At 42.8% G+C, this 23,795-nt stretch overlaps 1 protein-coding gene across 1 annotated transcript in view; it reads left to right on the top strand.

The window, feature by feature from the left end:
• RSU1 (Ras suppressor protein 1) overlaps positions 1-19,118 on the top strand; it is a 183,866-nt gene extending 164,748 nt beyond the window's left edge. Inside the window, exon 9 of the mRNA XM_006265859.4 lies at positions 18,615-19,118. Coding sequence (XP_006265921.1) covers positions 18,615-18,717 — 103 coding nt within the window. The 3' untranslated portion in view covers positions 18,718-19,118. The remainder of the gene's footprint in view (positions 1-18,614) is intronic.
• Positions 19,119-23,795: the final 4,677 nt, after the last annotated feature.

Here is a 23,795-nt window from a genome sequence, read left to right as displayed (position 1 = left end):
ATAGTTTGGTATAATTCCCCAAGTACTCTTGAAAGATAACAAAGCAAGAAAGAGCATAATGAAAAATAGTGGAGAGGTAGCTGGGGGCTAAAGTTATGATCTGTGTTCATTACCATAAATGACATTCTCACTGCAGTGTTACCATAAAGATTATTGGCTGTTACATAGTGTGGGTCCCTCCTGAAAAGACTCTAGATTAGCTTTGTCTGCATAGTGATGGCCATGAGAAAACATCAAAGATTTGCTAATATATTAATTATTTGCAGCTATTAATGGTGTGCTGCTCTGTTCAAAATGCTCCTTGTTACCAGTTCTTTCACAAGAGCTGTGTATCATATGTGTCTGACCCCATCCTGTTCCCAGCTCCAGATATTTGCTTAGACATTCCACATACTAGTATGTCTCTGCACGAATAACGAATCATTGACCTCTAGCTTTCAAATTTTCAGGGTTTTAAGTGTAAGGAAATATTGGATATGAAAAGAATTTCAGGAAAAGATCTTGAGATGAGAATAGGGGCTGATACCTAACTCTACTCTTTTTTTATTTATTTCAGGAATAATAAAAACCCCCCTACAATTACCTTCAGTTAATCTCTGTAGGTAACTGCCATTTTCATTATATGCATCAGTATCCCACTTAACATGCCAGTTATTGAAGAAGGCTTGCAGTGCTTTTATAGGCATTAAGGTCCAGGAAATTTACAAGAAGGAGGCTTTTTTGTGATAACTTTTATTGGAGTAACTGTATGGTTGGGAGAGCTGTTGGATAATCTTTTGAGCATCAAGCGCCTATGGTCATAAGTTGAACACCTGAGGAAGGGCACTTGATGCCCCAAATCTTATCCAACAGCTACCTCAGCTGTCCCTTAGATCCTCTTTGTGACTGGAAGGGCATCTCTTTGTCTCTGGAAAATCAGGACTCTTCGTCTGTTTCAGACAAATGGCATAGAGCGAATGTTCTTTAAGGATGGGTTTCACAAGGAAGGCAGCAAAGTCCTTTTTCTGCAGTAGTGCATTTCTAGTACCTTTATTAGTCAAACACAAGTTTTTGGGTTCAGTGAAGAATTAGCTGGATGAAATCAATGGCCCATGATATTCAGATCACACTAGGTTATCTAGTGCCTTCTGCCTTTAAACTCTCTGAATCTATCAGTCCTTCACCACTGCCTCAAAGGGCACAGAGTAAAGTAGATTCCTTAATTCCACCCACTGTGGTTAAATAGTCTTGTGAGAGAGACACTCATTACCCATTAGAATCTGACAAAGTAGATTGTTGCCCGTGAAAGCTGATGCCTCTCTCAACCAACCAGTCTCTAAGGTACAATATGTGCCATTAGTGCTTATAAAGTAGATGCCCCTTTTGTGCATGGCTGGTAAACCAGTACATCATCTGTGAAGCCAATACACACCTGTACTCATGTATGGCCATTCATTCCCATATGTGAATCAGTGCAGCTGTTCTCTTCCATTGCTGGGGGACCTTTTGCTCCATTTTGTTCCCTTGCATATGACTTAGTGAAGAGGAGCAGCAGGAGGATCACATCCATGTATTAAAATCCAGACCATCTTTCCCATAGTGATGCCCCAAAGAGAGATGGCATAGGATCAGCTATCCAAACACCTCAAAGAACTGTGACCTCTGGGCTTTATCTCTGCTAGAGCAAATGAAATTAGCATCCCCTTTGTGCACAGATGGGTTCCTAGAGATGTTAGTGTTTGTAAAAGAAAAATTGTGCACATAGATTAGAATTTCCCTGGAGTCTCCCTTCTTTTCATTTGATCACTAAGCCTAATGTACTTACAAGGGAAAAATTGTAACAGCTTTCCAGAGAGTAACTTTAAAAAATCACTTTGCACTTAGCCATTTTTAACCTTGCTTTCCCTTGTTCATGTTGATTAGACCTTAGATGCATCTAATACATGCAAAATACATGTACTATAAAATCAGTCCTAAAGTCTACATGAACCTGAATATTGCAGTTGCACTGTTAATGAAGACAGCTGGGCAACTAGTTTTTACTGTTGCTTATGAGTCTGGTCATAAGTAAGTATGTGTGCAATGCATTACAAAAAGGTTCTGTGCATTTATTTTATTGAATTTAGAGACTTATTTTAACTTATGTATTGGCAATTACATTTTTAAAAATAAAAGTTGTTAAGGAATTTCACTGTGGCTCAAGAGCTGTGAGGTTAGGTCTCACTCTGGACTGGCAACTCATTACAAGTGGTCTGCCCTCACTCAGTGAAAATACTAAGCCACGGTTCCTAGTATATACTACAGTTCATTAAGAATTGCTGAAGCCAGCCTTTGGCAATACCAGTAGAAGAGGGGGTTGGACCTATAGAGGGTTCTTTCCAGCCCTGTTTCTCTATGATTTTATGAACTAAATGTTTAGCAACTTACCATAAGATTTTAAAGAGCACAATATTTATTAGTTTTGAAACCAAAAGGCTAAATATGGAAAGTTGCATTACAGTAACATAGAAGTAAATAAGCTTGTTTTTAATCAGGTTAAGGAAGATGATACTGTGCTGCTCTCCAATATATTTTATATATGTTTGCTCACTTTTCCTCCAGGGTTTGCTTGAGAGCAGGCAGGTGTGCCTGATCTCAAGTCAATGGCCCCAAGTATAGTCCCAGCAACATAAATCAGTGAAAGCAGTACAGAGTGAAGATTTATTTACTACATGCTGATAGAGAGAGGCATACATAAAGACAAGGGTGTCATGAGAAGTTGACTTTGAGTAAATACACACACACACTTTCATTAGATGCATTTTGCTCCACAGCCAACTATGCTGTCTCTTGCTCTGGTGGCTGAAGCTATTCGTATGGATCTTGTGACTGCTGCTTTTTTATTCATCACATGGGAGAATGCCACTTGTCCAAAGGGACATGACAGCCCTGTAGGATTTGTTCCGATTCCTGTGTCCAGTGCCTAAACCCTTGTCCCAGTCAAATACATGAATGGAAAGAACACAGTTTAAGCTGCAGAAAAGCCAATGAGTTTAAAAAGCACTCTTTGCATAGGATTTCTGAGTGAAATATGTATTTCAGTGTCCTCTCACAAAGCAGTTTTAAAAGCCAGTAGGAGTGTAGGTTGTAGCTATGTTGGTCTAAGGATATAGGCAGACAAGGTTCTTTGGGTAAATCAGATATAGTATCATAGTAGCTAGGGTCAAGAGGGACCTGAGCAGATCATCTAGCCTGACCCCCTGCCACAGGCAGGAATGAATGCTGGGTTCACAAGACCCCAGACAGGTGATCATCCATCCTCCTCTTGAATTTGCCCAAGGTAGGGCGAGGACCACTTCCCTGGGAAGTTGGTTCTAGATTTTGGCCACCCTAACTATAAAATATTGCCTTCTGATTTCTAACCTAAGCCTATTCTCCATCAGCTTATGACCATTGTTCCTCGTCACCCCAGGCGGTGCTGGGGAGAAAAGGGCTCTGCCTATTTGCTGTTGATCTCCCCTGATGAGCTTGTAGGCAGTCACTAGGTCCCCCCTCAGCCTCCTCTTGCTGAGGCTGAACAGGTTCAGGTCCTTCAGTCTCTCTTTGTAGGGCCTGTCCTGCTGCCCTCTCACCAAGCGGGTGGCCCTCCTCTGAACCCTCTCTAGGCTGGCTACATCCCTTTTGAAGTGTGGCGTCCAGTACTGGACACAGTACTCCAACTGCGGCCTGACCAAAGTCGTATCAAGGGGGGAGTATCACCTCTCTGAACTGGCTTGAGATGCACCTTTGGCTGCATGACAAGTTATGGCTGGCCTTGCTGGCTGCGATCTGGCATTGGCGGCTCATGTTCATCTTGGAGTCAATAATGACTCCAAGATCCCTTTCTGCTTCTGTGCTTTCAAGAAGGGAACTCCCCAGCCTGTATGTATGCATGGTGTGGATTCCTTCTCCCAAGGTGCAGCACCCTGCATTTGTCTACGTTGAACCCTATCCTATTCTCGTCTGCCCGCTTTTGTAGTCTGTCTAAATCTAGTTGAAGCGTCTCTCTCCCTTCAAGTGTGTCCACCTTGCCGCACATCTTAGTGTCATCAGCAAACTTGGACAGCATGCTTTCCACCCCTTCGTCCAAGTCACTGATGAAGATGTTAAACAGTGTGGGCCTGAGGACCAATCCCTGGGGTACCCCACTGCTCACATCTTACCAGGTTGAGTATAACCCATCCACCACTACTCTCTGGGCGTGCCCCATCAGCCAATTCTTTTACCCATCCAACTGTGTAGGCGTCAGTGCCTCAGTCGCTTAATTTATTGATGAGGATGGGGTGAGAGACAGTGTCAAAGGCCTTCTTAAAGTCTAGAAAGACTACGTCCACGGTGACACAATCATCCAAGGATTTAGTTACTTGGTCATAAAAGGCAATCAGGTTGGTCAGGCAGGACCTGCCTTTGAACCCATGCTGGTTGCCCCTGAGCATGATCTCCTCTGCTGGCCCCCCACAGATGTGCTCCTTGATGATTCTCTCCAAGATCTTCCCGAGTACCGAGGTGAGGCTTACAGGTCTGTAGTTACTTGGGTCCTCCTTCCTCCCCTTCTTGAAAATTGGGACCACATTAGCCAGTTTCGAATCCCCTGGCACCTGGCCAGATGACCATGAATGCTCATACAGCCAGGCTAAGGGCTCCGCGATGACCCCTGCCAGCTTCCTCAACACCCTTGGGTGGAGGGCATCTGGACCTGCAGATTTAAAAATGTCTAGCCCTTCCAGAAAATCCCTAACTACATTTGCACTGACTGAAGGCCTGACAGAGCTATCCCCAAGATTGTCCCTACCTCTGGTAGGTAGGATATCCCGGTCCCTATTGAAGAAAACAGAGGCAAAGAAACTGTTAAAAATATCAGCATTCTTGCCTGGCGTAGCCACAAGATTACTGTTTGCATTTTGCAGGGGCCCTACATTGCCTGGTGCCCTTTTCTTGTTCCCAATGTACTTGAAAAAGGACTTTTTATTGTCCTTAATCCTGGACGCTAGCCTGAGTTCCATCTCTGCCTTGGCCTTCCTAATAGCCCTCCTACACTCCCAGGCCGAGAAGGAGTACTCCTCCTTGGTGATAGCTCCTCCCTTCCACTGGTTGTACATCGCCCTTTTAGTCCTCAGGCATTGCTGAATGCCCTTGCTGAGCCAAGGGGGTTTCTGAGCACTCTTACTCCCCTTGCTTCTCTCAGGGACTGTTATCCTTTGGGCCTGGAGGATCGCCCCCTTAAGGTACGACCATCCCTCATGGACTCCCATCTCCTCTACCTTCTGGGCCCTCAGTGCCTCCCCCCACTAATCTCCTAAACTCATTGAAGTTGGCCCTTATATTATAGCCCTTATATTTGATTTGCCTTATTTAGAATAGAGGAAAAAAGATTTTCATAATACTTGGGCATGTTTTGTGAATGTAAATCACCTAATTAATACTAAAGGTACAAATATAAACTATATATTATAAATATATAGTTCCTAATATATTGTATTTGAGTTGGTCTAATAAAAGATATCCAATTTACCAAAAGAACCTTGTCTGCCTCTTAACACTTTCTATTGTTTTATATTTGAGAGAGCTCCAAAATCTCCTTGCTTTCATTTTGCTACATCTTGTAGCTTGATTTTCAGCAGAGACTTGATTCTACATGCCCAACACCTTGAACAGACCTGATTTTCAGAGAATGGATTTCCAGGAGCACCGAGTATCTGTCATATGAAAATCAAGCCTCTTTAAGGTCTGTTTGGCTGACAAGCAATGGTTTTAACTGTTTTTGCTAAATATTTGTCTGCCTGGTTTGTTTTTTTTTGGATTAGTCTGCATTAGAAAGGGACCTACCTGCTCCTGACCTGACCATTCAATCCACTGCCAGAATGCATATGACACTGCTAGGATACTTATCCACCCCCAGCACTGGAAAGAGGACAGAATTGCCTAAAGCAGCCACCACCAGATGTTGGGAAGTGTGAAAGAATAGTGGAATGGGAAGGTTAATGGAAGGGGAAGTATATGGGATTAGGTGGTGGAGTGAAAAGACAGATGAATCTGGCAAATGGGGTGAGAGTGAGGGGGACAGTTTTTTGATGGAACCTCTTCCTACTATTTGGCAGCATATTATTGTTACTTAATGAGACCAGCCTGCCACTGTGAAGAGAACCCCACATGACCTGTTAAACCAAAGCAGTACAGCCTGAATTTTGCACATGTGCTGCAAGCACTTTCCTGATAAGTTGCCAACCACAAATTATTTCCTAAAAAAAATTGCAAATAATTTCAAATAATGAATAAATCTGACAATTGCACCATCTGCTTCTCAACATTGGCAAACTAGGGGCGAAGAAGAGTACGATAAATAAATGAATCATTGATTATTATTTGATTTGCCTTATTTAGAGTAGAGGAAAACAGATTTTCATAATACTTGGGCATGTTTTGTGAATGTAAATCGCCTAATTAATACTAAAGGTACAAAACATGGTAGTTCCTGATAAATAGCTACAAAACATTTGTAAAATAGTTTAAAATCTCCCATCTCTCAAGCATTTTAAAGCTGAACTGCATCTCTTGGGTCTGTGTCCTATCCTACAATAGATCCAGCTTAAGGAGGTAGTGTACTGAATGCTTGCACAAAGGTGAACACTGCTACATTTGCTAAATGAAGGTACAGCACCAGTGACAGGCATCACAAAAACTGTATTATGGGAAAGATAAGTATGTGTTCTTGTGAAGCAAATTATTTAAGTACAGTATCTGAGGTATTACAGCTACTGGTCCACCAGCACCTGTCAGTTTTGCAAGTAGTTCCTGCAGACATGGTCTCTGGTGATATTTAGCCTTTATCTCTATTCTCCCCTGATTCTGCAACTGAGTGCAATCCCATTAACTTGAGTGGGAATACTCATGTGCCAAAAGGTGGGCAGTACCTTGCTGAAATGCTGACTGCATATGCAGCAGCTCCTCTTTCAGCTGCTCTGGTGGTGTTTTTTTGCAGGTGATGGTATGGCATGTGAAGATGATACTTCTTCCAGGAAGGTGTTTAACTCTGCATGTCCTCTGCATTCACATCCAAGTACTTCTGTTTTAGCTACATTGGGGCAGGGGGCCATTTTCCCAAATCTATTTTAAAATGCTTAGGACAAAAGTCTTCTGCTTTTAAGGTATGTCCTGCAGTGTTGTGCGTTGAAGGTTAAACAAATAATGTGCATCAAACACAGATTTACACGTTAGACTTTCCCCTCTTAGTCTCAAATTAGCTGAGAGCAGTGAAAAGCCATTTAGTTTATTTACTTTGCATGTTAAATACAATTTTACAATTGCTCTCCTTGTTCATCATTCCTTTCTCTGATTTAGAATCATGGAATCATAGAAAATTAGTGTTGGAAGGGACCTCAGGGGTCATCTAGTCCAGCCCCCTGCCCCAAAGCCTCTAGCCAGGGCTTTGTTGAGCCAGGCCTTAAAACCTTCCAAGGATGGAGATTCCACCACATCTCTGGGTAACCCATTCCTGTGCCTCACCACTCTTCTAGTGAGATCGTTTTTCCTAATCTCCAACCTAAACCTCCCTTCATAGATTCATAGATGTTAAGGTCGGAAGGGACCTCAATAGATCATCAAGTCCGACCCCCTGCATAAGCAGGAAAGAGTGCTGGGTCTAGATGACCCCAGCTAGATACTCGTCTAACCTCCTCTTGAAGATCCCCAGGGTAGGGGAGAGCACCACCTCCCTTGGGAGCCCGTTCCAGACCTTGGCCACTCGAACTGTGAAGAAGTTCTTCCTTATGTCCAGTCTAAATCTGCTTTCTGCTAGCTTGTGGCCATTATTTCTTGTAATCCCTGGGGGCGCCTTGGTGAATAAAACCTCACCAATTCCCTTCTGTGCCCCCGTGATGAACTTATAGGCAGCCACAAGGTCGCCTCTCAACCTTCTCTTGCAGAGGCTGAAAAGGTCCAGTTTCTCTAGTCTCTCCTCGTAGGGCTTGGTCTGCAGGCCCTTGACCATACGAGTTGCCCTTCGCTGTACCCTCTCCAGGTTATCCGCATCCTTCTTGAAGTGTGGCGCCCAGAATTGCACGCAGTACTCCAACTGCGGTCTGACCAACGCCCTATAGAGGGGAAGTATCACCTCCCTGGACCTATTTGTCATGCATCTGCTGATGCACGATAAAGTGCCATTGGCTTTTCTGATGGCTTCGTCACACTGCCGGCTCATGTTCAACTTGGAGTCCGCTAGGACTCCAAGATCCCTTTCCACCTCTGTGCCACCCAGCAGGTCATTCCCTAGGCAGTAGGTGTGCTGGACATTTTTCCTCCCTAGGTGCAGCACTTTGCATTTCTCCTTGTTGAACTGCATCCTGTTGTTTTCTGCCCGCTTGTCCAACCTATCCAGGTCTGCCTGCAGCTGTTCCCTGCCTTCCGGCGTGTCCACTTCTCCCCATAGCTTTGTGTCATCTGCAAACTTGGACAGAGTACATTTCACTCCCTCGTCCAAGTCGCTGATGAAGACATTAAAGAGTATCGGTCCAAGGACCGAACCCTGCGGGACCCCACTGCCCACACCCTTCCAGGTCGAGACCGACCCATCTACCACGACTCTTTGGGTGCGACCCTCTAGCCAATTCACCACCCACCGGACTGTGCAGTCATCCACATCATAGCCTCTTAATTTGTTCACCAGTATGGGGTGGGATACCGTATCGAAGGCCTTCCTGAAGTCCAAGTATACGACATCCACCCCTCCTCCTGCGTCCAGGCGTTCCGTAACCTGGTCATAGAAAGAGACTAGGTTGGTCAGGCACGATCTGCCCGCCACAAACCCATGCTGGTTTCCCCTCAGCATAATTTGTCCTGCCGGGCTCTCACAAATGTGAGCCTTGATAATTTTTTCAAATACTTTACCAAGGATGGAGGTGAGACTGACCGGCCTATAGTTGCCTGGGTCCTCCTTCCTCCCCTTTTTGAAAATGGGGACCACGTTAGCCCTTTTCCAGTCCTCCGGGACTTGGCCTGTGCGCCACGAGCATTCTAATATTCCCGCCAGTGGCTCTGCAATGACGTCGGCCAGTGCCTTCAGCACCCTCGGATGGAGCCCATCCGGGCCTGCCGACTTAAAGGCATCCAGTTCTTCCTGCAGCTTGAGACTATTGGTCCTTGTTCTGTCATCTGCCACCACTGAGAACAGTCCAGCTCCATCCTCTTTGGAACCACCCTTCAGATAGTTAAAGGCTGCTATCAACCAGCCCCCCCCCTCCCCCCCCCACACACACACCAGTCTTCTGCAGACTAAATAAGCCCAGTTCCCTCACCTCAGCCTCTCCTCCAGAACTCATGTGCCCCAGCCCCCAAAATAATTTTGTTGCTCTCTGCTGGACTTTCTCCAACTTGTCCACATCCTTTCTATAGTGGGGGTCCAAAACTGGACACAGTATTGCAGATGTGGCCTCACCAGTGCAGAAGGGAATGGAATAATTACTTCCCTTGATCTGCTGGCAATGCTCCTACTAATACAACCCAGTATGCTGTTAACCTTCTTGGCAACAAGGGAACACTGCTGGCTCTTATTCAGCTTACTGGCCACTGTAACCCCCAGGTCCTTTTCTGCAGAGCTGATGCTTAGCCAGTTAGTCTCAAGCCTGTACTGGTGCATGGGATTCTTCTGTCCTAAGTGCAGGACTTTACACTTGTCCTTGTTGAACTTCATGAGATTCTTTTTGGCCCAATCCTCCAATTTGTCTAGATCACTCTGAATCCTAGCCCTAGTCTCTAGCATATCTACTATACCCCCCAGCTTCGTGTCATCTGCAAATTCACTTGGGGTGCAATCCATCTCATCTTCCAGATCATTGATGAAGATATCGAACAAAACCAGCCCAGGACCAACACCTGGGGCACTCCACTTCATACCAGCTGCCAACTAGACTTCAAGCCATTGATCATAACCCATTGAACCTGAAGATCCAACCAGGTTTCTGTCCGCCTTACAGTCTATTCATCCAGTCCATGCATCCTTACCTTACTTGCAAGAATGCTGTGGGTGACCATATCAAAAGCCTTGCTAAAGTCAAGGTATATCGTGTCCACTGCTTTCCCTGCATCCACAGAGCTAGTCATCTCATCATAGAAGGCAATCGGGTTAGTCAGGCATGACTTTCCCTTGGTGAATCCATGCTGATTGTTCCTGATCACCTTCTTCTCCTCCAAGTGCTTAGAAATAGATTAATTGAGGACTTGCTCCATGATTTTTTCAGGGACTGAGGTGATGTTGACTGGTCTGTAGTTCCCTGGATCCTCCTCCTTCCCTTTCTTAAAGAAAAGGAGCGTGTTGCTTTTAGCCATTGAGTTCTGTAATGTAGAGACAGAGATTTGAGGGAAAATCAAGTTGATGGTGACAAAAAAAAATCAGTGTTTTTTAGCTTTGTGAATTGTTACTATCATCCCTTTTTAAATTTATGCATGTTAATACTGAGATTTCATGTTTTCAGATTGCAAGGTTTCATTCCTTCATTTATACCATAAATTGCAACTTTTAGCTATTTGTAGTTTAATTTAGAAGGATCACCTAGTTTCTTAAATGCTTAAGTAACGTAGGAAGCTGCAGTTATTGATTCTTTCTGAATTTATTACAAGAAAGCTATATTCGCTTTTTCCTCTTGGGAATGTACTTCCTGAACTGCATGCTTGCTAGTGACAGCTTAGACCCCCTGATACATAACCAAAGACCTGGCCTAATATCTTTGCAGCTGCTCAGGGAATTTTTATTAAGTAAAGGCATCATTAAAGTGGACAGAATGATGAAGTTTAATGAGTGTCTTTCTTGCTTGATATTGTTAGTTTTGCTGTAGCAGCCACAATGCTCTCATCTGATAACTCCAGTGGGGCAGGTAGAAAATGCAGTGGGGTTTTGTGTATGTTTATATTTGCATGTGTGGAAACAATTGTTCACTAGAATTGTTTTTTTCTAATCTTTGTTTATTGGGAGGGAGGGGGCAGGAAAGAAGCAACAGGAAAATGTTGTCCATTGCTTTTATGTGTATCTTCAGTCTTACATATCATCTCCTAGGAAACCTTTGCATTTTGATATAATGAGAAGACTGTACACAGTAGTGCAGCTACTGAGTTTATAAAAACTCAGCAATTTGTGAGCCGTGATTATACAACCACATTCTTGTACTTGCTGCATGGAGTAATTAGTTGTCTGAAATGCTTATTTGCTCTCTAGGTTTCATGCTTCGGTACTGATTTTTTTTTTCTAAATAGCTATTTGCACGTAACTTTCCACATAGAAATAGAATGTCCCTGTAAACATCCAGCATAACAATAGCAAATGTAAAAGTGCCTGCTGGGCACATGGTATCAGTATTGAAAACCCAGATCAATTCCTAGAGATGGTAGACACCATTAAACGCAGCAGACCTCTCTCTGGATTCCCATGAGCATCTGTCTCTATTTATAGGTAGTATAATTACTGCAAAGTAGGCACGTTATGGACTGTGAGTAAATGGAGCCTAGATCTGTTCTTATCAAAGGAAGTTTGTTTTTCTTTCACTTCAGAGAGCTTGCTCCTCCCAATGGCATAGCTCAGTGATGTTTGCTGGTTTGGGGACTTTATTTTTTTTTATACTGGGGAGCTGTTAGCAGTTTCTAGGGTTGCACTTTGAAGTTGTTGCAAACCTGAACATCAGGAGTACAGATCTTCTATAAGCAACTTCTTTGGTGTTTCTCTGGTGTCACAAAAAGTGCAAAATTTCTTCCAAGGGTATCATCTGGTTGACATTCTGCCATTACTCTATTTAAATATTACTGTTACGCTCCTGGGTCCAATTAGGATCAAGGCCTCCTTGTGTATGTTGTATGAATGCAAGAAAGACAGTCCTTGCCCTGCAAGGCTTATACAGCGTACTGAAGTCTGGTCTTTGTTCTTGTTTTACATAGAAGATTGCTGTAGCAGATTGCAAGGAATTATCTTGAGCTAAGATGGCAACATGTAGCCAAGATACACTTAAAGAAAGGAGCATAAATAGATGTGTTTCATTCTCAAAGCCAAGTAGTTGAACTTTGTGGAGGCAGTTTTGGGTGCTTATGGGATTGGCTGTGCACAAGTAAAAGAATGCAGCCCAGTGCTGAAAGTCAGCAAGTTCAGTGAATAGACTATTGCTGATGAAGTATTAGTGGGCACATCTGTGCACTTTACTGCACAGCAGACCAATTTATTGCACAGTAAAGTATCATCGTCTACACATGCAAGGCAATTAGGTTGGTATAGACTAATTTACTATGCTGTTGAAGAGTACAAGTGATACAAGTGCTGTCCAGCGGTGTCCTAAATTACTGTGCTTAAATGCCCATGTAGATGTTGACAGGGCTGGCTGGGGCATGAGGGTGCTTCAGCCCAGGACTAGCCAGCAGGCAGCCCCTGCACTGAAATAACCTCATGCCCCAGCCAGCTGCCCCACAGTCGTTGGGCTGGCTGTTCCAATGGAGCTTCATGTGCTGTGGAGTAGCTGGCTGAGGCACAAGCAACCCCCATGTCAAAGCACCCTTGTGCCTCAGCCATCCCCCCCATAGCACATGGAGTCTTGTCAGAGCAGCCCTGGGCTTGCATCCTGACCCCGTGGGTTCCCTGTCAGCCCAGGCTGCTTCCACTGGGCTCCATGTGTGGCACACAAATAAATTCTGGAGCTAATTGTTTTAGACTTTTTTTTGCTCCTGGGCACATGTTCAAATGGCACACCAGGAGCAAAAAACTTTGGAATAATAAGCGCCGGAGTTTATTCATGCGCATTAATTGCACATGTAGACATGCCCAGTGTGTGTACAGGAAGGGAGACCAAAGACGCTAGAGCACCAAGGACATTGCCTGCCATCTAGAGAAGACTGTTTTATATGGAAAAGCTTCATCATTGCTAATGTACACTTGAACTGTGGGAGAGTTTTCTGTGACCCCTAGATTTCTACATCATGGCCAAAAAAGGGAGAGGGAATTAGTTGTATTAATCTCAAGTTAGGCAGAAGGCAGGGTACTTTATAGCCATCACCTGCTTACAGTGCCCTTCTGCGTCTCCATTGGGCAGATAGAGGGATCCCTACGTAAAAGAATGTGTGGCAGAAATTCCATAAAGACACAAAAGCCCATGGCAAAATACTAGCCGCCTTGGTTATTCCATCGCTGACCTCAAAGTAGCTGTTCTTGAACAATAAAACTTTAAAAACTGATGTGAACATACAACTGCAGAACCAGAAATCATCCACAGACTGGATTATGTTGAGTACAGCCTTAGGAGAGAGACTGTATTTTTATTACATTACCTGGACTAGCTTTTTATGACCCTTAAATCCCTCAGTGGGTTAACTATTTTGATTATCCCTTTCAGTCTCTTCAACCCATCTTCATCTCCCCCCACAGTGCCCTCTTCTTTGCTTCTGCTTTCCCTGTCCTTTGTATTTAAGTGACTTTATGCCTTTCAGTTTATTACCCCTGCTCTCTGCAAGTCTATTCATATAATCTAAAAAGTAGCCTACGAAAGCTCATGCCTCTCTGAATGAGTCAGTCTGTAAAGTGCCACCCTGCCTTGCCTTCTGCCAGTGATCGAAAATGTTACCCAATAGCTTTTAACAGAATGTCATTGTTCTGACCGGCCTCTTCACTGTAGACATACACCTTGCTCATCACCCCTGTTGCAACCTTTTAACATCTCACGGATCAGCAGTCTGTCCTTACTAGTCAGTAAACATTTAACAGAGACAAGTTGTACAACAGGACCATTGGCAGTTCTAAAGATAAGACGTTTTGTGATAAATAGTAAAAATGTGAATAATATATTTGTGTTTACTTTGACTTTGTGCCAAATACATTACCTTGCAACAGGTTTCCTACTTATTGGTAGTTTTTCTTGAGTGTTTTTTTTTCTGTTTAAAAATGCCAGAGCCTAGTCTTAAATACTTAACCAGAAAATGTGTACAGATTTCTAAATATGCAGCCTTATCCATCTTTAAAGAGAGAGAGAGAGAAATAATCCCAGTAGTGCTATTTAGAAGAGAACAATGCATGTATTGCACCTCTAAAGCACAACAGTTTTGAACCCCAAACCAACCTGTTTAGAAATCCTTACACACAGCTAATCCAAGCCCCTCAGCTGCAAAGCTCTTCCTCCTCTCATCTCTGGCTCTCCGCTAACTTGAGGAAGATGCTGTGGGATAAGGGTAGAGTCAATCCTGTGTAGTGATGCTCATACAGTGTTCTCCCTACACACGTCCTTCCTAGTCCCTTTGAGAGAAACACTCACTGGTTTTGAGATTTTAGCTTAATCCATGGCCCAGTAAATGTGCTATTTACCTACCAGCGGCTGTTTGCAGATTTGGGCACGTTTTCATTTTTCATCTGTGAAACTTTTCAGCATCACAAAATTATTGCTAACATGCTTCAACTAATCAGTTGTGTGTAGCTGAAAATGAGACAGCTCTTGTACAATGCTTTGATCATTTTTATCTAAGAGTGCTTTCTAATGAGTATTTCCTTAATTCTAATGAGCATTTCCTTAATTACAGCTGGAATTTTTATATTACGTTCAATGTGGAAATATTCCAATAGTGAAGTTTTTTTTTTAAAAAAGCAAGCAAGTCTCATCTATATGCTCCAAACCCAAAGAAAATCCTTAGTGGATATTTTGATTAATAGTTGATGCATACTAAGTTAAGTGTGATGAGGTAGAAAATTTGCATGTGCAGTAACTAACAGTCATTGTTTGCTGACCATAGAGATTCTTCCTTACTTGGACGGTATCTGGTTCCTAATTGCCAATAAGCAAGTCATTAAAGTATTTGCAGGGTCAAGGAATGGGTTAGTTTTTAACTGTACTTTCCTTGAAGGAAAACTGGTTGCAGAACAGTAAACCTTTGGGAGTGGCCAGCAAATCAGTAAGACACAAAATTAGAATATGTAGCATGGTGAAAGTGAAGAATGAATTTCCCAGCTTCCCTCCCACTTCACTCTAAAATGTGATCCAGATACCGCTGTAGAAGACAGGGATTCCAGAGAGGCAGTGTGCTCCTGACTCTGGAATGAATGTTAAAGCAGATGCACAAGAGTTTGGGCTTTAGGACTTCAGTATGCTTTAGTGAGAGGTACAGTTAAAATCTCTTGTCAAAAAGTATTCAGTGCCACGTAGTGTGAGAATTCAGAAGCATTTGTATTTATGTTGCGTCCCATTTGGTGCCTACTAGATACATTTTATTATGGACCTGGGTAAACTGGAGAGCCCAGTGTTTTCTGTGAATGCTCTTGTTGGAAAGCTGGCCAGTTGAGAATCCTTTTTGTGGGTGTAGAAAGATAGGCTAAAACCAAGCTCTACATTCAGACCATATTTGGGTTTCCTGGTGCATAGCATTCGTAAAGCTTTAGACTGTTATACAGTAGATAGGCATATGGCAATCTGTCTTCTACGTCACTGCACTAGGTAGGAGATTCAACTAGTCTGTCACCTGTGAGGTGCAGAGTTGTGGACAGGACTGAGAAGATGGGAAAGGTTCAGAGTTAATGTCCTACAAAAGGTGTAGAAGAAGTTCACGTCTATCTTGAGGTGATAATCTTGCCCTTTTTCAAAAACAGAAAGGAGTCCCAATAGTGGGGAGAGAGAGCTACTGCAACGACAGAGCCCATTCCATGTGTGCTAAAGGTATTTGAAGGCAGGCCTGGTAGGACATTTGTTATGTGGATCCATCACCTGTTTTTCCCACGTTTGTGTGTCATAGAGCCTGCTCCATCTTTCCTTTCTGGCCATGGAACAGATCTGTCAAGGCTACAGATGGCTTGGGAAGGAGAGCCTGTTTGCTCCCCTAGTCCAGAAGTGATTTCCCAGTGTGTTGTCAGGCAGCTTGGGCTGTTCACTGGGGGCAAAGTTATGGACTTTTTGGTGCAACTATAGGACAGTGAAACACCTTATCTTGTGTTAGATTGTGGTTATTCTTCTTTGTAGAGAAGTTATCATTCCTGTGCCCATCACTGAACTGCAGGTCAGGCCATGCCTACATATATAGGCATATTTCCTAGATAGATAGATAGATAGATAGATAGATAGATAGATAGATACAAAAATTTTCATGTTATAAGTCAAATTAGCCAGATCAGTTTCGAATCCTTCTGACTTAGCAAAGCTCAGTTGTCCAAACGCCATATGTGGCGCTGCAACCGGCAAGTATCCTCCACCCCAGACTTTTCAGGCTGGGGCTTCAGATGCTTCCAAATCCATCAGCAGGCGTCCTACATGCAGGCCCAAGCTCAAAGGCTTCGGGTTTGGATATCCGAGCCTCGCTTGCCCTCAGCCAACAGTCGTGGGAGCAACTATGAGGCTCTTGCTGGGAGTCCTATCCACATATGAACAGGGGTGCACCCTCCACTACACGCTGCCACCTAAATCCATTTCAACTCAGATATCAGATCAGTGTAGTGACTACACTTAATCTTGGCCCACAAGAGCTGAGAAGTGATAACAGACTTTAAAAGCCTCTGGAACATTGCAGAACCTGCTGCTCATATTTCTAATAGGCAGAGTTGGGACAGAAACAGCAGACAGGTCTGCCTCTTGTCCTCACTGATAGCAGGAGTCAGGCAGATCTGCTAGCTGCTCAGACTTTCAGTGGCAGGTGGGTGTTTTGACCACTACAACACACACAATGTAGGTAAACTTCCTGTATGCTGTGCACTTAAGGTATTAGGAAAATCCTGGGTCTCATCTCTGTAAGGACAGTGCTGACCAATAATAGATCAGAACATCAGTTTTGGCTCTCCCAAAGGCGTGTGTGCAAAGCCTAACAGTACCTTTGGCTCAAACTCTGTATCCTATTCCAGGGTTGTCCAACTGGGGGCATGCAGCCTGCGGGCCCCAGCAACCACCTCTCCCACTGCTGCTCAATAAGACACACCCCAGGGGTCAGGGAGAGACGCATGCTGCCAGTGAAGAAGGCAGGGGGCTATGTGCCACTAGCAGAGCCTGCAGGGGAAAGGAGGAGGGAGGGCTTTGTGTTGCCAGTTCATCATGTGTGGTGGGGGAATCCTCGGGGGGGGTCAGGGGGGACTTGGTGGCAGCTTATAAGTATATAAGGGGTGTGCATCAGGAACAGGGAGGACGTCTGTTCACCTGGGCACCCCAAGGGAAGACGAGGTCTAATGGTCATAAACTGCTGGAAGACCATTTTAGACTGGGCATAAGGAAAAACTTCTTTACCGTCTGAGTCTCCAGAGTCTGGAACAGACTCCCCCCAGAAGTGGTGCAAGCATCTACTCTGGATACCTTCAAGAGACTTTTAGATGCTTATCTTGCTGACTTATCGATCTGACCCCGGTTGATTTCCTGCCCCTTTGGCAGGAGGCTGGACCTGATGATCTTGCAAGGTCCCCTCCAATCCTAATGTCTATGAAATCTGTGAAATCCTGCATGCTGCTGACCCAACCCCTATGGTGAAGGGCCACCCCCACCCACCACATGTGACCCATACAGTGTACTGCCCAGAGGCCACACACCAACACCAGCTGCAGCACCCTGCCACTGTGAAATTGGACAGTCCTGTTCTGTTCTGTTCTGTTCTGTATTCCCAGAGCAAAAGATGCAGATACTGGAACACAACTTACTACACATATTCAAGGACTGTTACAGAATACAGCTTTCAGAGTAATTGGACACATTAATTTCCACAAGTTGGTTGGCAGTGTGCTAGCAGGGAGGGTGCCCTGAAGCCCAGAGGAGTGACAGAGGAGGTATTAGGGGACACCTTTCCAAGGGATTTCAGTAGATGTGTCAACATTCCTCATGTTTGCACAGCTGAGTTAGAGAAAGCAATGCTACGGGTCCTTTCCCTGCTAGACACCTTAACACCCCTGCAAAGGACAGCTTTAAAAAGCAGTTCATGGCAATAAGAGAAGTTAGGGTTTGAGCTGTATTTATTCTGGGTAAGCTTTTAATTTGGTTTAATCAGAATTGCTCATAAATTAAGTCCTAATTATTACCTGTTATTCAGCTAAATCTTCTCAGCCATGTAGTCTGTTTAGCTTTGCAGTGAATGCTAGCCATCTTAATTGTAGGATACTTTGTCAACATTTAATTGGTGATACTTATTAATGTGGCAGTGATGTGTTGGTAGCTATCCCAGTACTATCAATCATGTGTGAACAGCCAGAGAAGACTGTGACACCATTGCTCTCTGTCACATTATCAAGCCCCTGGGTTTTATGGTTAGGCATGATGCTCGCTTTGCTGTAAATGGGTACTCTGTCTCTCCAGTTCGACCCAATTTTTCTCATTGTCGGCTTAGCTACACACATTCTCAGCCTTCCAAGCCTTTGTGCCGTAAGTGCTGAATAAAGGTTGCCAGTTTCTGAAGGCAAAACTTATTCTTCCTATCTTCTCCTTAAACCCGTTTTCCTAATGTTAATCTCCTGATGAGACACACACAGCTAATATTTCAAGCTGCAGCTGAAGACTATTAGGAATTTCTAGCATGTGGAGGCAGAAAAAACATAATGACCCTCTGCTTTCTTAACTTTTTTGCTTAAGTAAATGTATTGTTTTAACATGCTGCAGGTTGAAAGCCTTTATTTTACTGATGGCATCACAAATGTTCTTTGTCTCGTTTCCTTGCAGTCTGTATGGCAGACACATGCAGGCAAACCCCGAGCCTCCAAAGAAGAACAATGACAAGTCAAAGAAGATCAGTCGTAAGCCTCTGGCGGCCAAGAACAAATAAGTCACTGGCTTGTGGCAGGGTTTTTAAGTCTTTTTTTAATTTCTTTTGCATGTGCCTAAGATATTTCCTGAAGAAATGCAGGTATTCATTTTATAAGAAAGCAAAGCCTATCTTTTTCAATCAACAGCAATTCACCATGTGCACTGGTCTTAAGACTGCTTAAAGAATATAACATTATATATTCTAATTGTAGCCAAAATTACAGCCATTTAGTATATCACTGTCAAGCACCTTTTTAAATTTTTATATTTATATGTACATTAAAACCAGTTTGACATGTCTTCTGTACACATATATCACGTGTCCTTTTCTGCTTTATTAGACATGTTTCTGCACCAGTACATAGTATTAGTTACACTTCATGTATTATCCAGATGATTTTAATAAAATATTTCTTTGTATCTTGTGTTGCTTTCTTCAGCAATGTTTTTAACAGGTATAATATTCTTCTTTCTCATTGTTTGCTGCTTTTTATTTTAGTAATAATTTAGCATTTTACATGTGGTACAAGCTAGTTAAAATGTAAAACCTTGTTCATTAAGAACTGATAAATTTTAATCAATTTCACTTTTCTTCTTATACTGGTGTCATGCTTTTTTCCCTTGAGGACTGTTTATAGATTAGGGGGAGAACCACAAAAACAGAAAATGCTATCTCAGTAAAAGACTGCTACCTGCCAAACAGTGTTTGGAACAGAACTTCCCATTTGAAGAAAAATTTTCTGTTAGTGAGTTTTTAAGCAATATTTTTAGAGATAAACATGAATAATTTAATATTTTCTGTGAAACTGTTTGTATTGAAAGATTGTTTAAAATGGTTTTCTATATGACAAAGATCCATGTTTATCTGTGCAAAGCCTGCACTACAGCCATGCTCAGAAGCTGCAACTGTGACGTGATTTAAGCAACTGATTGTTTAGCATCTGAAATAGCTTTGGATCTCATAAGGGAGAAAAGAGCCCTACATACAGCAGTTTCAAAATAACTGTCGAATTTGCTGAGCCAAAGCTAAACAGAAGGTGCATGGAGATGGAGTTCACGTTCAGAACTGGATTGCTGGTGTCAGGACCTTCCTGCTCCAAGGTTTCCTCTCTCCTGAATTTGAGACCACAACATCCAGTTGCAGACTTCCTGATGTCAACCAGGCCGCACGCAGAAAGCCATGCTCAGACTCCTGAAATGTAGGTTTTGCATTAAATAAGAAAAGTAAACAGCTCAAATACCTTACATTATAAATGATTCATTCTGGAAGATAGTCATTTGTATATGATGACTATATATCAGTGCCAGCCTCAAGACTGTGTAGAAGGTTGAGTGTTTTTGTAATAAATGCTTGTCTTGGTTTGGAAATAAACTTCATTTATGAACTAGGCCATTATGATGTATAGGGAAAAAAAACCCTAAAATCTTAAGAGTTGTCAGCAATAGTCCATTTCAGCAGCTAAAACATTGGGTGGAAGTTTCAGAAGCACCCATCTGTTTTAGAAGCACATGCCCCCTTCATAATCACTGTAGTTCCTAAGTCATTTCTGTGTTTGTATTCACATTATGAAATGCTAAGTTTTAAAGACCAACTCAAATGAATTTCAGGGCTATGGCATATAATAATAGTAGTGTGTAATCTACAGAAAATCCAGAGTGAAATGGTCAGCACTGTTATCAATTGTCTATCTATTGCTGAAAAATTAGCCAGTGCTGAACTTGTTTGGAATAGAATAAATCAAGGAACCAACTCTTCATGTGTCTGAGTGCCAACAGCCCTCCTGCCATCACTGGGACTGGAAGGAAAATGGTGATGGGGAAGGGGACAGTGGAAAGCTCTGTCCCCATGGGTACGGACAAATCAGAAATTAATACCAATTGAAGGGAAGAGGGGTGGAACTTACTGGATTTTAAGCCAATACATTATAACTGCTTTGTGTGTAACCGACAGTGGAAATGCACTAGCAAGTGGTAAGCCTTCCTTCCCACTTGAATTCAGTATAATTGTTTTGCCTGTCCACAGCCCATGGTATTAAAATAAGCCCCTGTGTTGATTCCTTAGACCTTTGCTAACTGCTATTGAAAACCTCCCTGTAATTTATGACTGCTGCTCTCTGCTGGATTTTTTTTTTAAGCACTGCTAGGAATATCTGTTTTTCTTTGCAAACCAACAAACTCCTATCCTGCTTGTGAAAATCCAGGAGTTTTGATCCCACAGACTCAAATTCTTCATTTTTTAAGAGTAGGTACAGTACATGCAGTGTATCATTGACACCCATGTGCCAAGGCTTTTCACTTTAAATGATTTGGGAGGGTTGCATATGTATTCATAAAGCTCTACTTTTTTTGTACCATCCTCCTAAGAAGAACTGTTACAAGCTAAAAATAGGCTTATTTTTTCTTCTGTTACAAAGCCAGAAGGGACTTTTGTGATCATCTAGCCTGACCTGCCCCAGGCACAGGCCATGGAATTCCCCTGAATTAATTTTTGTTTGAATCAAAGCAGATTGTTTAAAAAAAAAAACCCCGTCTACCTTTAAGAATTCCTAGTAATGGAGAATTCACCAAAATCTTGGTAAGTTACAGCAGACTCTCGCTGTTAAGTCCCTTATTTCCTATCTGACTGTGTGTAGCTTCTTCTAGCTACTGATTCGTGTTGCATGTTTGTCCACTAGATTGAAAATCTCTCCATCATCAAATTCTGTTCCCCATATAGCTGCTTATAAGCTGTGATCATAAGTAGTTCCTTATCCTTTTATTATGCTAAATTGAAGACTCAAGGCACTCTATCTGTGTGTGGGGCCTTTCAAATATGGATGCCAATGTTCATCACTTAAATCCTTCCTTAGACATCTAAGAAACTGGTCTGATTTTTTGAGCCTGGAATAAGTACATAGCAGTTGCATCTTACTTCTCAGCAAGGTAATTTAGCCTTTGTGGCTGTAGCCAGACCACTACCAAAACCCAAGCTAAGGAGACTAACCCAGAGTGCAAGCATACCTTTAATGAGGCAGGAGAACAAGGAACACAAAAGGGTTTTTTTATGGGGGAAGGGAGTGTGACGTGCCTGGGGAAGAATGAATAAAAGGAGGAGAGTTCAAAGGAACAAAAAACATCCTAATGGAAAATTATTAAACCAAAGATGGAGGGTGGTTGCAAAAAGGTTCCTTGAAGGGAAATGGAAGATGGGGAGGGAAAAGGAATGATCTGAAAAGTATCTGAAAAGTAATACTGAAGTGTAAAAGGTTTATAAACCAGAAATGAGATTGAGGAATATATGCCCAGGGATGCGCAGCAAAAGGAAGAAGTGAAGAAAAGAGAAATCAGATGGGCCATAGCGCATCAGTATTTCATTATTTTTAAATGGTGCCAACATCTTGAATCAAATTACACAATATTTTTAAATGTGCCAGTGTTACCCATGTCTTGTATACACTGATTGCTTCTTAAAAGGCTTGCTTTTTTATTGAGTTAAATTAATTTCACCTGGGGTCCTCTAAGAGCAGAATTCATTTTATTGCAATAAAGTCGGTATATCAGGATTGTTTCTCTTTTACTTGAACAGTGTACATCTCAACAGAGCCCCATGTCAGCAGGTCATGAAGGAAGAATTTGCATGACACAACAGAATGGTAAGGGAGGGATCCAAGTATTCGATATGCTGAAGCTCACAAGGGAGCACAATAAAGGAGTAGGGAGCAACATATAACTAGCCCCCTGGGGTCATATGTCTATGGGATGACGGAGGGAGAGGGAGACTAATAAGACTGACTTTTCCCTTTGAATGGTAGTCACTATAGATACAGATGCCAGCCCTAACTTTGTCACTGCCACCACCCCTACAGACACAATTGTTTTGCTACAGTGGCTCAAAGTACAGCAGAGAACAGTACTGAACGAAGATGTAATATTAGGAAAGGCAGTGTTTGTCCTTCCGTAGACAATGTTCCTTTGTTATACCTGAACAGTGTCAAATTTGCCAATTTTGATTATAGTGTCAAGATTTTTTCCCATCCTGTCATTCAAGGATACTTTTTTCTAAATTTCCCCTTTTTACTTGCCTTTCTCTCTCTCCTCCCTGAACATCATCACAACTATGCCAGTCATATGCCTTGAAGCTTCAAAGGGAAAAAGGACTAGCATGAGAGGCTGGTCAGCCAGGAGCAATTTGAGAGCAACAATTACAGAGCTACTATCTCTCCTCATTTTTCATGTGATGCCCTGGAAGCTGCTTTGGGCACTATCACAGATGACCCTGTTTATCGTCATCTTAAAAAAATTGTTATAATTATAAAAAAGACTCTGTAGCGGAGTTTGAGTAGCATCTGCTTTACTCTTACCAGGAGCAGCCCTGCACATGCATGCGCTGTGATGGAGGGGGTGTGGTGGGGAGAAAAACTGAATGAACATAGACCCTAATAAAGCTGTTCTTTTGTTCCAGCTAAACATTAACACCACTTGCTCCAGGTTCCCTGATAAACTCCTCCTGATGCTGAGTTGCTAGAGGGGGGAAGAAATCCTCGGTTCTGAGTAATATGTACCTGCTTGTAAAATGTACTTTGTTTTTGGCATCAGCATAATGTGACCTTAAAAATTTGTCCCTTTTTTAATTTGCAAATACGTTTGCTATGATTCTTACTGGAAGCACAGGTCTTTATTGTATTATTTTTTACCCAAGTCTTTCCTGTTAAGGAAATGTAGCTGTAGCTTCTGCTGATCGTATAGTTGGTAACACAGGCATCAGGCTCAAACTCCTAATCAGTTTAAACAAAGGCACTCCAGGCCAGTACTTTTCAATCCGTGCGCCCCGGCACACCAGTATGCTTCCTGGTACGCCATGAGAATTTTGGAATAATGAGAAAAAAGTTCTCCAGATCCTAGCGCTAATGAGTAAGCCGTATCAATGAGATATTCACAGAAGACTTGTGCATGTGTTGGCTGTGGGGGTGAGGGAGAACCAGCTGAGCAGAAGGAAATTCATCTACGGCGCATGTGTTGGCTGTGGGGAATGCACAGTTTGTCTCTCTCTGCACAGCTGTGCTGCAAAATTTTGCCCCAGCAATGAGCTACAATGACCTTCTAAGTATGGGGATGGAG

The sequence above is a fragment of the Alligator mississippiensis genome, chromosome 5 (assembly GCF_030867095.1).
Source record: "Alligator mississippiensis isolate rAllMis1 chromosome 5, rAllMis1, whole genome shotgun sequence".
In the NCBI taxonomy this organism is placed as follows: Eukaryota; Metazoa; Chordata; order Crocodylia; family Alligatoridae; genus Alligator; species Alligator mississippiensis.
Note: the sequence above shows the minus strand (reverse complement) of the source record. Positions and strands in the feature narration are given on the sequence as shown.